The 13,933-nt window shown below is 55.9% G+C and overlaps 1 protein-coding gene across 1 annotated transcript in view; it reads left to right on the top strand.

Annotated features, from left to right (window-relative positions):
• Positions 1 to 13,933, top strand: part of STX1A (syntaxin 1A) — a 93,084-nt gene that overhangs the window by 62,338 nt on the left and 16,813 nt on the right. Inside the window, exons 4-5 of the mRNA XM_074844912.1 lie at positions 242 to 316; positions 3,625 to 3,698. Coding sequence (XP_074701013.1) covers positions 242 to 316; positions 3,625 to 3,698 — 149 coding nt within the window. The remainder of the gene's footprint in view (positions 1 to 241; positions 317 to 3,624; positions 3,699 to 13,933) is intronic.

The following is a 13,933-nucleotide window of genomic DNA, read 5'->3' as shown; positions in this document are numbered from 1 at the left end:
GCTGTGCAGGCAGGGGGTCCCACAGAAAAGCTCCCCAGCTCCCTGCTTGCGCGACCAGCAGCAGGGTTACATCCAGGCTCAGGACTCTGAGGACTGTCCAGCGGGGTGCTGGGGGTGCAGGTGCTCCCCCCTGGAGCGGGGGGTGCTCGCAGCTCCGCTCTCCACATGCTGTGGGGCTGGGCAGCAGACGTTAGCAGTGTCTCTCTGATGCATCCATGTTTGCTCTTTTCTTTCTACCCAGAAACGAAGGAGGAGCTGGAAGAGCTGATGGCTGACATAAAGAAGACGGCGAACAAAGTGCGCTCCAAGCTAAAGAGTGAGTGTTTGCCTGTGAGGCTGCTGTGGAGCTCTGCCCGCTGCGCTTCTGCCCTGAATCCCCAGACAGCGGGTACCGTGGCTCCCACCCTGGGCTGGGGGTGCAGCCGGGTCCTGCCCCATGCCCCCACGCTCAGCACTTCCCACTCATCCCCAGTGACCAGAAATGCTGTGGGGCCCTGGCCAGCATCTCAACCCTGTGCTGGCAGCAGCTGGCGTTTGGCTCAGGTCCGGACAGTTCTGGGGTGGTTTGCTCTAGGTGGGAAAGGGCATGTCACAGGCACCCGGCCCGGCCCCATCTGTGTCCTCTGGCAGCCCGAGCTGGCACAGGGAGGGGTCGTGGAGCTGAGGGAGGGGACAGCCAGAAGTGGCATCTGCTGTTGCTTTGCAGGGATCACCTGGGGATGGGCATCGCCTTCCCTCCCCTGAGCATCCTCTAGCTGCTTTTATTTGCCTTTTGTGACTTTGCCTCCTTGTGCCCCGTTCCCAGGACGGAGGTGAGGGAGCGGGGCCGCGTGCACTGCGTGGGCTGTGAGCAAGTCCCACGCCACCAGCCCTCGCAGGCTTTGGGCTCCCCTGGCGAGCCCCGGCTCTGAGCAAACCCGCAGCATGGCCAAAGGTTGGGGTGCCAGGGCTGAGTAGTTAAAGAGGTGCTGTGGTGGGACTTGTGAGCCTTCCAGAGCTGGGTTTTCCTGGGCAAGCCCGGTTGGCACGGGCAGCCTAGGCAGGTGCAGCACCAAGGGGTCCCCCTGGAGAGCCCTGGTCTCTCTTGCCCATGTGGCTCCGGCCAGGCTGGGTGGTGCTGCCCGCTCCCGGCAGTGTGCTGGCACCGGGGCTTGTGCTGCCCACTGCCCCCACGCTGCGGGTGGGGGGGAAGAAAGGGGCCATTGGGGAAGGTCATCCTGTCTCGTGGCACACCCCGTTGTCGTGGCATGCCTCTGCCTTGGGCAGCGCAGGACAGAGCGTGGCCAGCGTGACCACCATTTCCAGCACTGGAAGAGTCAGTTCCACCACTGGAGAGTGAGAACAACACGACTGTCAGCCTGCTGATGGCTGGGGTTGTGCTGGAGTGCTTGGATGAGCCCAAAAGCCCAAGATGGGACCCCAGGTGATTCAGGGGTCAGTGAGGACAGCAGCATCTTGAGGTGGGAGGCAGGTCACCTCAGAGTTGCCTGCTGTGGTCTTGGACATCAGCCTGGGGTTTGGTTGAGATTGTTGCAGAAGGCCTGGCTGTGCCTGAAAGGGTGGAGAGGAGCTGGTGTTACCCCCACAACAGCAGTGTTCTCCCTTATCCCAGGGTTCTGTGGGAGCTCAACAATCCTGGGGGACTTTGGTATGGCTGGAGGTGTTTGTCACCACTGGCGTGGCCATGTCCCATGTGTATGCCAGAAGGAGACGTGTACCCCCGTCCCCTTGCTGCCCTCTGTCCCCTGGCACGTGATCTCAGCTGGATGCAGGGAGAAGAGCTGGGGGCCAGCTTGCCTGTTCCACAGACCAGGGGATCCCTCCCCGCGGGCCAGAGCCCCCCCAGCCATACTGGGATGGATCCCTGGTGTCCAGGTGGGTTTAGCCTGTGCAGAACAAAAATCTTTCTGCATAGGTGTTTTGTTCTGTGTTTTTTAAGGGGCTTTGAGAGCCTGAAGGGTTGCAGGACATTTTCCAATTCCTGTTTCCTTGTTCCAGAAAAGACTCACTGGTATTGCATTTACCTGGAGCAACAGATGATTAGTCCTTGTGCTTAGTCCCAGATCGCCTCATGGCCAGCATGATCCATGAAAGAAAACAGATAGCACTGATCAAAAACACCATCTGCTGACAACGAATTGACTTCTTTAGGACAGACATTGCTCATGCAGTGGCTAATTCTAATTACCAGCTTCTTGGGAAAATGTGATTTTATTAATTATGGTAAATGCACAATGTTTGCCAATACTGTTCCTTGGGAACAGGGAACAGCTTATGACAAGTGTGCGGGACGACCAATGGCTGCTGAAATGTGTCGGGCAGGCAGCAGGCAGAGCGTTCGCAGGCAGGGGGGTGCACAGGAGAAGGGCTGTGGCTGTCTGACTGTGTGGGACTGACCTGTCAGATGGGCTCTAGGTCCAGACGCTGGTTTCTGGGGGGAATAGGCGGGAGTGCAGAATTTGTGCTGGTGCCCCCCAGCGCTCCCCCAGAGCACTCTGCTGTGGGCCCCCTCCGAGCACTGCGAAGGGCTCCCAGCCCTGCAGCCCTCCTTGCAGCACTGCTGCTCTCCGCGGGGTGGGACAGGGGGGTGCCCGGGCTGACCAGCGCGGTGGTGCTGGTGGCCTGTGCTCTGCCCTGCCACGCTGGGCGGGGATGGGGAGCCACCGGGCAGCGCCAGGGAGTGGGGAGCCCCTGCTGCAGGGGGAGCCTGCCCGTGCTGGGCTCGTGGGCCTGCTCCAGCGTGGAGGGTGTGGGATGGGGTCCTCAGCCAAACTGGAGGGGTGCCACCAGCTCACACCTGGTCCACGTGGAGATGGGTGTCACAGCACACTGGGCCAGCCTGCCGATGGGAGCTTTCTTCCAGGCTTTACAAGTCCCTGAATTTAAGTTTTTGAACTAGCGTGTCCTGAGCTGGCTTTGAGGAGCAGATTTGCACTGCCTTGCTCTGTGCCAGACCTCCTGCCCTGCAACGCCATGCCCTCTCCCTGCCCAAACCTCAGTGGGACGCTGAGCAGGGCAGCCCTCCCCCATGCTGTGGTTTATGGTCTTTGGGCAAGTGAGGAATTTATCTCACTTAGTCGCGCTACTGGGCATAATTAAAAGAGCAAATCTCTGCTTTGCTGTGGTTCGGCAAGATGAAGCATGCTCTCGCCAGCCTGGTGGGTCCTCCCTGTGCAAGGCCGGGCAGCTGGCAGACCTACTATTTTTAGGGTCCCTGGAGGAGTCTTGAGCTTTGGTATTTTGCAGAGACATTTTAACTCTGGGTTTCCTCCTCCTGCCAAGCAGGGGAGAGCAGCACTCCATTTTGTTTGAATATCGGAAAGCGCAGAGATCAGACCTGAACACTGCATCAGTTTTGTACTGAAATCCTCGCTTACCAGCTTGGGGGTGACGGGTGCTGCCCTCGACAGCACCAAGTCTCGGCCGGTGGCCAGGCACTGAGTGCTCTGCAGGAATGAAACAGGGCTTTGCTGCCAGCCCAGGCTAAATTGCTGGCTAGTCAGGAGCTGGGGACTGCTCAGTGCCAGATGCTCTTCGATTCACAGGCTTCAGTCTTTTACCATCTCTTTGTCAAACAATCCTTTTTCCTTCTCTAAATAATCTGTGTCCTTCTACCCTGACCAGGTATTGAGCAGAGTATTGAGCAAGAGGAAGGACTGAACAGGTCATCTGCTGACCTGCGGATAAGGAAAACTCAGGTGAGTCTCCGCCTGTGGCGCTGGGAAGGGGAGGGCGGGAGGCGGCTGGAGGGGTTCCGGGGGTGATGGGAGGAGAGGGCTGTGCTTGGCTTCGAGCAGTCAAGTTCTGGTGTGCAAATACTGGGCAGAGGAATGCACCACATTTCTGAAGAGATCAGCAAAAGGGCCAGCGTGACGGACCCGTGACCTCAGTAGAAGCCGAGGGAGCTGCGGAGGGGAGGGCAGCGCGCGTCGGCCTCGTCCTCGTGTGCCGGTCTGGGCGTCTGCGTGGACGAACAGGGCGGTCGTTTTCTGTACATCCATGTCAGGCATCACTAAAGGTGATCCTGACTGGAGCAAAAATACCCTCTGAAGTGCCAGCTTTGGGCGGAGAATGTTTGCCTGCAGTGTCTTCAGAAACCTGAAGTCTCTGTGTTTCTGCAGTGCCTGGAAGGATGCTTTAGCAGCTCATAAATGAGAACAAGGCTTAACTGATGCAGCTGCGCAACTCACCGCACATTTCACTTAATCGAAGAAGACAGGTGTTATTTCAGAGAGCACTGTGTAGGCCTGCAGCCTTCGGGAAATGTTCCTCCCTGTTGGGGCTGTGGTTGCCCCTCCACCAGGCATTGATACGGCTTCACAGACCAGGAAACGTTAAACTTGTGAAGGGCTGACACAACTCTTCCTCTTGTTCCCATGAAACCACCAATACCTAGCACCTTCTTTTGATGGGCTTCTTAGCAGGGTTATCCAGGAGTAGAGGCAGAGATGGGGTGTGTCTCCCTCTCCTCTACCTGGGTGGTCCCAAGGCTGCGTTAGGCTCAGCTGTGATAAGGGTCGTGCTGCTCCTGCTTCTGTCTGCAGCCGAGGTGGGGTGGAGCGTGTTGGCTCTACAAGAGGTGGGTTGGGGGACATGGGGCTTGTCCGTGGATCCAACAGCACATGCTGTAAACTGGAGGTCACCGACCCTGCCTTGAGCCAGACCTGCTGCATGACCTCCTGGAGTCCTTTCCATCCTGAATTACCCTACAGTTCTGAGTAACTCCCCTCCCATCCCCCCAAAGTCAAGAAGTAGCTTAGAAATATTTGATGGGAAAAGTGTTGGGAGTGTCTTGTAGAGAGGCTTTTCTCTCTGAGGAACAGCTGATTGCAGCGGGAAGGTCTGATTGCTGCAGACATCCCTGCTGGGCACTGCTCGGGTCCCAGCCTGCGGCAGCTGGAAAGGGAGGACAGGTCACAGACAGGTCTCTGACGTCCGTGGTGGGTGCTAGTGGGAAGACTTTGAGAACACCAACAGAGAGAATGTGGTCAATGAGGTTGTGACAAGGCCAACAACTTGGCAGAAAGTGCCAAAAGAAAACTTCCTTGGGGAAGCAGGCATGACCCAGGAAGGCAGTGCAGAGTGCCGGGGGAAAGGATGTTGAGGGGAGCTGAGGACGGGGGAGATGACTGAGCCTCGTACACCCCTCATACAGCCTGGGAATCTTCACAGGTTTTAGGTTAACCCAGAAGCATTTGACTGCTGATGGTCTGAGGTCTCATGGGACAAGGTTACCTGTGGTCTCCAGCTGCTTTTGAGACCAGGGCTTGAATTCCTAAGTAATGTGCTTTTGCTGATTTTCCAAAGTCAGAGCTATGCGGTTGTCTTGGACATGTGCAGGACTTGGTGCTGGCTGGAGCTGCCATACTCTTCTCGCACTGTGCGCAGAGGGTGGGCGACACCTGATACTGCACCCACAAACATGTCCTTAACTCCAAGTTTTAGAGGAAAGTGGATCCAAAAGGGTGAATTTGTGCTGGGTTGGCATCTTGTGTTTTGTGACTGTGGCACTGTTTTGCTCAGTCTGTCCATTGTCAGCTATGGCCTGAGCTAAAGCTGAACTAGTTTAGCTTGATGAAGTGGCTCTAGACAGGGAAGATCACTCATCTCCAGAAAAAGTGTTACACAGCAAACAAGTATTTCATTTAGAGGGGGTAAACTTGGCCATGCTACTCAGTAAGGGGCTGAAAATGTGAGTTAGTTCTCATGGGGAAGTGATGGAGAAAGAACATGTTTTACAGCTTCAGATCCTCCACTTGCCAGAAGGGAAGTCAGAGGCTTGATTGCATGAGCTGTTTGACGAGACCTTCCCCGTCATTTGCGTGTCACCCTCGATGGAGCAGCCCCCTCCAAGGCCTTTCTAAAGAGGCGTTGTGTCTGCTGGGCCTCGGCTTTGTGGTGTGGCCCCAGGCCGTGGCGGCGGTGGGGAGGTGGCCCATGGAGCCGCCTCCAGCGTGGGGTGTGACATGGGGGTGGGTGCTGCTGCCTTGGGGGCACCAGGTGATGCTCCAGCAGACCCCACGCTGAGGGCACGTGAGCCTGTCCCTGGTGTACAAGGGTCCACGGACAGTTGTGTGCCCAAGCCATGGCCGACTCCTGGGTGCTGCTGCACTCTGCCACGGGGTCTGGCTTTAGCCCCCTCCACAACTACCTGGACTCTAAAGCTCATGTATTGGCTGAAAGAGTCACTTCTCTCCTGCAAACCACCGTGTGTCAGGCTGTGGTGGGGTCTTGCTGGGAGCGGGGATCACTCTCAGGTGACCCCGGGTGCCTGCTCAGCTCACAGGTCCCCTCGTCTCCAAATTCCCACACATGGTTTGTGGTTTTCTGGACTCTCCTCTGTGCTCTGCAGTGTTCATTTGCTTGGTCCTTGCTGCAGAGGTCTTGTTGAAATGTTTATGCCTTGGGGAAATGGCACAAGCATTTCTTTGTCCTCTCACTCGGTCCTGCAGAAGCGGTGAGTGTGGGGAGCACTGCTCATGAGCAGGCAGCATCCCGTCCCGTGTGTCTCCTGTAAGGAGAGGTAAGAGAGAGTCAGATGAATCTAAGGGAAGTGTACGCATGGAAGCAGCAGAGGGAATGGCAGAAGAAGGGATACAAGACTGGCATGGGTTGACGGCATCAAGATGCCAGCATGGATAAATGCAACTTCTGAGAGGCTTAGGGTGGAAAAGCACTGGGCAGCTTACTCCAGGACAGGAGGCAAGAGGACCTCTGAAGGTCCCATGCAGTTTAAATCATTCCATAATTGTGAATCAGCTGAGCTGCCTAATGACCCTGCGGCAGGACAGGTCAGTGGGCTGGAAGGTGAGTGCTGCTGGCAGCTCCTGGTGAGCATAGAAAGAGCATCCTAAACCCCTCTGTGACAAAGGGCCCAGGAGATGAGGGGGACCTGTGGGATGTGTCACACACAAGCACTGCTGGCCCTACGTCTTGTGGCACATGTGAGTCTGGGACACAAGAAAATGAGTGAATCCAGGAGGGAGTGAAACCAGCTTTATTTAAAATTGATTTTTATTGAATAAGTCACCTTCCTGTTCAGTGCAGCCTCACGCTGAGCGTTACTGGCTCGGCTGCAGCACTCTGGTGATGAGCTTCTTTGGTTCATGCCTATTCTTTGAGCAGCTTTGTGTGTCCCAGCTCGGCCATGGCCTTGTGTGGTGAGAGCTCAGCCAGGCTGGAGACGTTTCCCTGGCGGGGGTCACACTGGTGGCTGTGCTGAGGTCACGCCCACTGGGTCCTGCGGGATGGCTGCATGGCTGGTGCAGGGCTATGAGCCTGTCACAGGTGTCTCATCATCGCAGCCTCTTAACATCAGCCTTCTCTGGGCCGAAGCTTTGCCTTCTGCTCCACTATGCAGGGTTGCTGTGTAGTTTTTACTGTGGGTTGGCCAATCTTGTGGCGATCCATTGGTGAGAGAGCACCCAGCAAGGTGTGGTCATTGCTCCAGCAGTGGAATCCATCTCTGCACTGCTGCAGGGCGAGCTGCAGTGCCGTGTCCTTGCTGGTCACACTGGAGGGTGTGGATGAAATGAGGTGTCTCAGAGCAGAGAAGCAAGGCCTTGTTCAGCAGTGAAGATTGTGTTTTAGCAAACCATTAAACTGATAAAGGCGACGAGAGCTGCCAGCGTTGCTCTTCAGCACCTGGGGGTGAGGATCCAGGCATGGACCTGCCGCTCTCACAGGGGGCTTATGCATAAATACAGCTCAGTTAAAATCCTACTTTCTCTAAGCACTCTGCAGTGAAGCCAGAGGAGTTTTGGCATTTATAGTTTATCTCCTTTTCAGTCTGGGAAACCAGTGGCATAGTGTGCTCTCCCGTGCTGCAGCCAGCGCCAGATCAATACAGCGGTGACGTTAACTGATCACCTCCGCAGAGGCAGCTGCCAGCCCGGAGCCCAGCGTCCTGCGGCCCTGCAGAGCGGCGAGGGGCTGTTGTGGCTGAGCCTGAGCCAGCGGGAACAGTCCTCTGCAGAACTGGAGCGAGAGAAAGTCTTGTCTCTAGAGCAGGTGGGAAGGAGAGTTGCTGGGGCATAGCGAAGCTGAAGCAGAGGATGGTGCAACAGCACGCAGCAGAGCAGGGCAGCAGCAAGGCCCCCCAAGGCCGGCTCTGCTGTCCCTGCTGGAGGGACCCTGGCATGGGCAGAGCTCTGCTCTAGCTGGGCAGTCCCGGGGAGTCAGCAGAACTCTTCCCAGAAAAAGCCTCGTCCTTTGCCACTCCAGAGGCCCTGCTGTGTGCTGACAGCAGTGCTGTGGAACCCCGGTGGGCTCCCTGCCCTGCGCTGCTCTGCGCTGTGCCCTCGGGAGCCACCCCCCATCCCCAAGGCAGGTGCTGGGCGGCCGTGGAAGGGAAGGGGAGAGCAGGGAGCTGGCAGTCGAGGGAGGCTGTCCCTGGTGTCGGCTGTGCTCATGTTTCCCAGGCAAAGGCATTACTTCTGCAGTGTCCAGGGAAACTAGAGGTGGCCGCAAATTGGTGCTGTGTAGCCCAGGGCTGTGAATTTGAGTGGGGTTTAGATTTGTTCCCTGTTGAAGCGCTGGGGTTCAGACATCATCCTGGCACATGGGAGAGCAGGATTCAGGGCTCTGATCCACCATAGAGCAGTGGAATGGTTTGGGTTGGAAGGGACCTTCAGAGATCATCCAGTCCAGCTCCCCTGCCATGGGCAGGGACACCTCCCACTAGCCCAAGTTGCCCAAAGCCCCGTCCAACGTGGCCTTGAACCCTTCCAGGGAGGGGGCAGCCACAGCTTCTCCGGGCAACCTGTGCCACTGTCTCACCACCCTCATCATAAAATATTTCTTCCCTGTGATGTTCAACCTGAACCTACTCTCTTTCAGTTTAAAACTATCGCCTCTTTTCCTGTCACTGTAGGCCTTGGTCAAGTCGTATTCTTCTTATAAGCCACTTTTATATGCTGAGCAGCCGCTGTCATGTCTCCCCAGAGCTGTCTCTTCTCCAGGCTGCACAACTCCAACTCTCTCAGCCATGGACCACTCAGTCAAGGAAGTGGGAGATTTTCTGTAATTTGGACACTTCTTAGCATTTCTCTAGGCTCTGCAGGTAATCGGGGAGGGGAACTCCCTGGGGCTGCAGCTTGGAGCCCCTGCATCGGGAGGCTGAGGTGGGCCATGTAGCACGCTGCTCCGCTTCGGGGCTTCGGCTTCTGACCAGACTGGTCTCCAGCTCTGGGTTCCCATGCTGGACCCTGTGCCCAGCTCGCGTGTGCAGGGTGGCGGTGAGCTGGGTGCAGGGCGCTGCTGTCCCTGGGTTGTGCTGCCGGCATTGCCTGTCACTGTGCGCAGCGGGTAAGAGGAGCTGACAGCTCTGGCAGGGCTGCCAGGCAGTGCTGCTGGGCTGCGTGTGGCTGACGGCTGAGCTGTACCGATGAGACTGTTGTAGCTGTCACCTGGGGAACAGGGTGGGTGAGCTTAAGGTAGTTTTCTGTCTGGCACCTACCATTAGTGTGAAGAAGTCTGTGGCCCAGGCCTGCATTGGTTTTGCCCCGGTGCCCAGTGCACTGCTGGTGTGGTTTTGAATGTTTGGTGCCTTGGAACAGATCCTTGGCAGGGGCACCACATTGAAATAGAGCTACTGCAGCTGGCATGGGCTGTGCTTGTGGCACGGGTGTCCTCCTTGGACTCCCAGCCATCCAGGGACAAGCAGTGGCCCAACTAGAAATTTGGCACCCGGGTTTGTTCCCTGTCGTGGGATCACAGCAGACGGGTGAGAGGGGAGCACAGGAGATGCCAGCCCCTGCCGCAGAGCAGTGCTAGCTGCATCAGGGTGCTCGTGGCCTTGTGTGTTCTCAGTATGAGGAAGGATGGAGATGCCATGAGCATCGGTCCATGGGTCCTCTGGGCCCTGGTCCCGTGTTTGACCACCCTTATGATGACTTTTTCCCCCTTAATATTTAACTGGAATTCCCTGTGTCCAAGCTTGGTGTGTCACCTCTTGTCCTGCCCCTGTGCACCCAGGAGGTCTGGCCTCAGCTTCTCTCCATTACCCTGCTGGGTTGTTGCAGGCAGCAGTGGGGTCCCCTAAGCTTTGTCACCTTCAGCTGGCCAAACCCTGCCCATCCTCATCTGTCCTGTGCTCCAGCCCAGACCCCCTTGGTGGCCTCATCTAGCTTCACTCCCACACATGGTGTTTTCGGGAGCCCCAGGCAGAACGCAGTGCTCCAAGCACGAGGTGGAAGTGAACGATCCCTGTCCTCACCCCACTGGCTGTCCTCCTGCTCACCCAGCCCACGATTGAGTTTTACCTTTGCTGCTGACTCCTGGGGAGCCTGGTGCCCGTGAGGATGCTGGGAGGTGGCCCCCAGCCCATCCTGCAACACACACCCAACACCAGACGCTGCGTTTGCCTCTGAGCTTCACGGGGTTCCTGTCAGCCCCTTTCTCCAGGCTGTTGAGGTCCCTCTGAACGCCAGCCTGTCTTCGAGTGCTCCCCAGTTTGGTGTCTTCTGCAAACCCACAGAAAGCTCATTCCACTCCGCCATCCCAGGTTACTGATGAAGATGTTTAATGGTATTTTCAGACCCAGCATCATTCACTGAGGGGTTACCATTAGGAACTGGCCACCAGTTGGACTTTGTATCGCTGATCCCAACCTGGCAGTCCAGACAATTTTCCACCAACCTTATCCAACCTGTGTCCAATCAAAATAGCTATAAGAATACTGTGGGAGTCTGTGTCAAAGGCTTTAAACGCAGGGTATCACCATTCCCTGCTCTCCTTACCTGCACGGCTGGTCATCTCATCAGAGAAGGCTGTTAGGATGGCACAGCACGATTTGGCACCAGTAGATCTACGCTGGCTGTTTCCAGTTGCCTTCTTGTCCTTCTGGAAGGATTTACTCAATGACCTTCCCAGTGACTGAGGGAGGGCTGAGGGGTTCCCCAGATCCTCCTCCCAGAAGATGTCTCGCGTTTGCTGTTTTTTGCCCGTCTTCTGGAACCACCCACCATCACCGCTGTCTTTGGAAGCTGATGGAGAGGCCCTTTGCATTGGCCACCTCCAGCAACAGGCTCGGATGCATCCTGCCCAGTCCCATGGACTTGGGTATTTCCAGTTGACTTCAGCATGCCCAAAGCCCATGTCCCTCCCATGGAGTGTTCTGTGCCACTGGTCTCTGCTCTGAGGGCACCGGGCGGCCAAGGACAGACCTTACCAGTGGTCACCAAGACAAGAGAAGAAATGGAAACCTTAGCCTTTGCCGTGTCCTTGGTCACTAGAGCCCCTGCCCACTGAGCAGTGGCACCACAGCTTCCTCAGCCTTCCTTAAGCTCTCTGGTAGTTGGGGCAGCCCATCCTGCTGCCCTGCACACCCCGCACACCACTCAGGCTGAGCTCTGCCTCTCCCAGCTCTTCCCGGGGTGCCTGGGCAATGTGTCTGTGTTCCCCCTGAGCCCATCCCCTCTCCCACCTCCTTCCTACATTTGCGTGTGGGATTTGGGGTGGGTTGAACTGGAGAGCTGATTTAGATATGCCGGGTACTTTAAGCGTGGTCCTTGCGTAGGTATTTCTGCAACAGGGGCTTCACTAGTTTGCATGGACTTTGCTGTGAGCAAATCACTGAGTAGAAGGAGGAATGAGGAGCCGATTGCCTGGCTAGTTAACATGTTGTAAATTAGGGGTAACTGAGCGTTAAGATTATGGACTGTTATTCTGGCTTTGCTGTTGTCATCTCCAGCCAGAAGAGCCTCATCAGACCTGGAGCTCTCATAGGAATGGCTTTGTCTTATGTGGGCCAGCTGGCCGCCTGTGTTGGCGCCAGCAAGGCAGGAGGGCTCGTGTGAGCACGTGCCCCAGCGCATCGGGCAGGGCTGCTCCTCCGGCCGTGCTCCTGGGGCGGCCGATGGCGCTGGCCTCTTCCACAGGAGCACGAGTCTGTCCCTCCGTGGCTGTCCCAAGCTCCGTGAGCCCATGGCAAACTGGTCCCAGGGGCAGCCTCGCTCCTCGGCTGCTTCTGCACTGAGGAAAAGCTGTTTTCATGTTCTAAATCCATTACATTAAAACCACTCTGTTTGTCCCCGCTTCCCAGCAGCAGTTAGAATAAATCACCCTGCCTCAGCCGGCTCACCAGCAGCAGAAGGGTACAGGGGCTTTGGAGTCGAAGCTCCCAAGGGCATCCCCAGCCCAAAATCGTTGCCAGTGATTCCGGTTCCCAGATGTCTCAGCAGTATTTTCCATGTTTCTTTAAGTATCAAATTTTGAGTTCATAACAGAGCAGAAGCTGCTATTTACATTCTTCCAAATGTCAGTACTTTCCGTCCCTGTTACTCAGAACAGCTTTCGCTCTAGTTGCCTTTGGGCTTGGTTCATCTACCAGTGCGGTGGAAATGTTCAAACCCTGAAACAAACCCAGCAGTGGGAGCTCAGGGGTGGGATCTCTGCTCCCCCCGAGATGGGCTCAAGAGGGAGGCTGGCACCGCCTGGGCTCCCCCACGGGATGAGCACTTCAGAAGTGTCTTTCCCTTCATTAGAAACCCCGAAGGCCAAGGTCCCAGGTTTCAGTGTGTGCTTCCCGGGGTTTCAAAGTGCCCTGTGCATACCCAGAGCTGTACCAGCTCCTTGGAAATCCAGCTTGGCGTTCAGCAAACGGGGCTGCTTTCCCCACGTCTGGGGAGAAGAGTTGCTGGCCCCAGGTGAAGCAACCCCATTTCCTAACTTTAGTTAATACTTTCTGTTTAATAATTTGCTTTCAAATGCAAGGTACATTTTGATATACTTTTTATTTACCCTGGGTATTCAGGTAGTTTTATTTAATGACTGAAAGCCATTTAAAATGCTTTTTCCAGCCCATTTTGCATGAAACTCTGTGTTCCTTCAAAAATCAAATGCATTTTGTAGACATGTGGGATGCCTGTGGGAACATAAAATAACAATCTGACAAAATAAACACTAAGTTAAGTAACTTCTTAAGTAAAAGAGGTACGGAGTGGTATGCTGATTATCAGAGAGGGGTGTCGTTCAACACCCAGGCTATATTTGGCTGCAGACCAACATATGTTGATACTTTTCAGCTGAATGAGAATGAACTGGATTTTAGGAAAACAATTTTGAAGAGGCAGGAGAAGAGTTGCTTGGATGGCACATTGTGTCTTTGCCAGGTTTCAGCCATGATGCTCGGGAGCTGCTCTGCCCTTGCTCTGGGCCAGGCACCTCTTGAGCAGCGGCTGCCTGCGGCAGGTGAAGCTGCCGGCGGGTTTTCACGTGAGGTTTGGCAGCAGAGGTGGGACGAGATGAGCGGAGTCTGGGGCTCTGCCATAAATACTGAGCTGCTGCTTGCTGAGAATAACTGCGTAGCAAACACAAGTGTATCTTCAAGATGTCTCCAGTGCCATCTCCTGGAGGTGGGGGTGTGTTGGCTGGGGCTGCTCTGGCTGTACCACCACCCCGTAGGACTGTCTGAGTGCCAGGGGCACCTGCGGAGATGCTGCGTTGCACCAGTCCCCCCCTGTGTAGAGGCTTTGAGAGCTGGTTCAGCTCATCGGGGCTGGGTACAGCCCTTTGGTTCAACTCCCTGTGAGCCGTAACTCCCGTGAGGGTGAGCTCACGCCTTGCTGGTAGCCCTCAAAGTCCCAGAGGGAACACTCATTGGGAGTTTCTTCATTGTGTCAATCTCTCAGTATCTTCTTTTTGGTTTGTTCTGAGTATCCTCTTTTACAGAATCACAGAATCCCAGAATCATCTCAGTTGGAAAAGCCCTTGAAGCTCCTCCAGCCCCACCATGAACCTCACCCTGACCGTTCCCAACTCCACCAGATCCCTCAGCGCTGGGTCAACCCGACTCTTCAACCCCTCCAGGGATGGGGACTCCCCCCCTGCCCTGGGCAGCCCATTCCAACGCCCAACAACCCCTTCTGCAAAGAAATCCTTCCTAAGAGCCAGTCTGACCCTGCCCTGGCGCAGCTTGAGGCCATTCCCTCTT

This window comes from Strix aluco, chromosome 19 (assembly GCF_031877795.1).
Source record: "Strix aluco isolate bStrAlu1 chromosome 19, bStrAlu1.hap1, whole genome shotgun sequence".
Lineage (NCBI taxonomy): Eukaryota > Metazoa > Chordata > Aves > Strigiformes > Strigidae > Strix > Strix aluco.
This window is presented reverse-complemented; position numbering and strand designations above follow the sequence as displayed.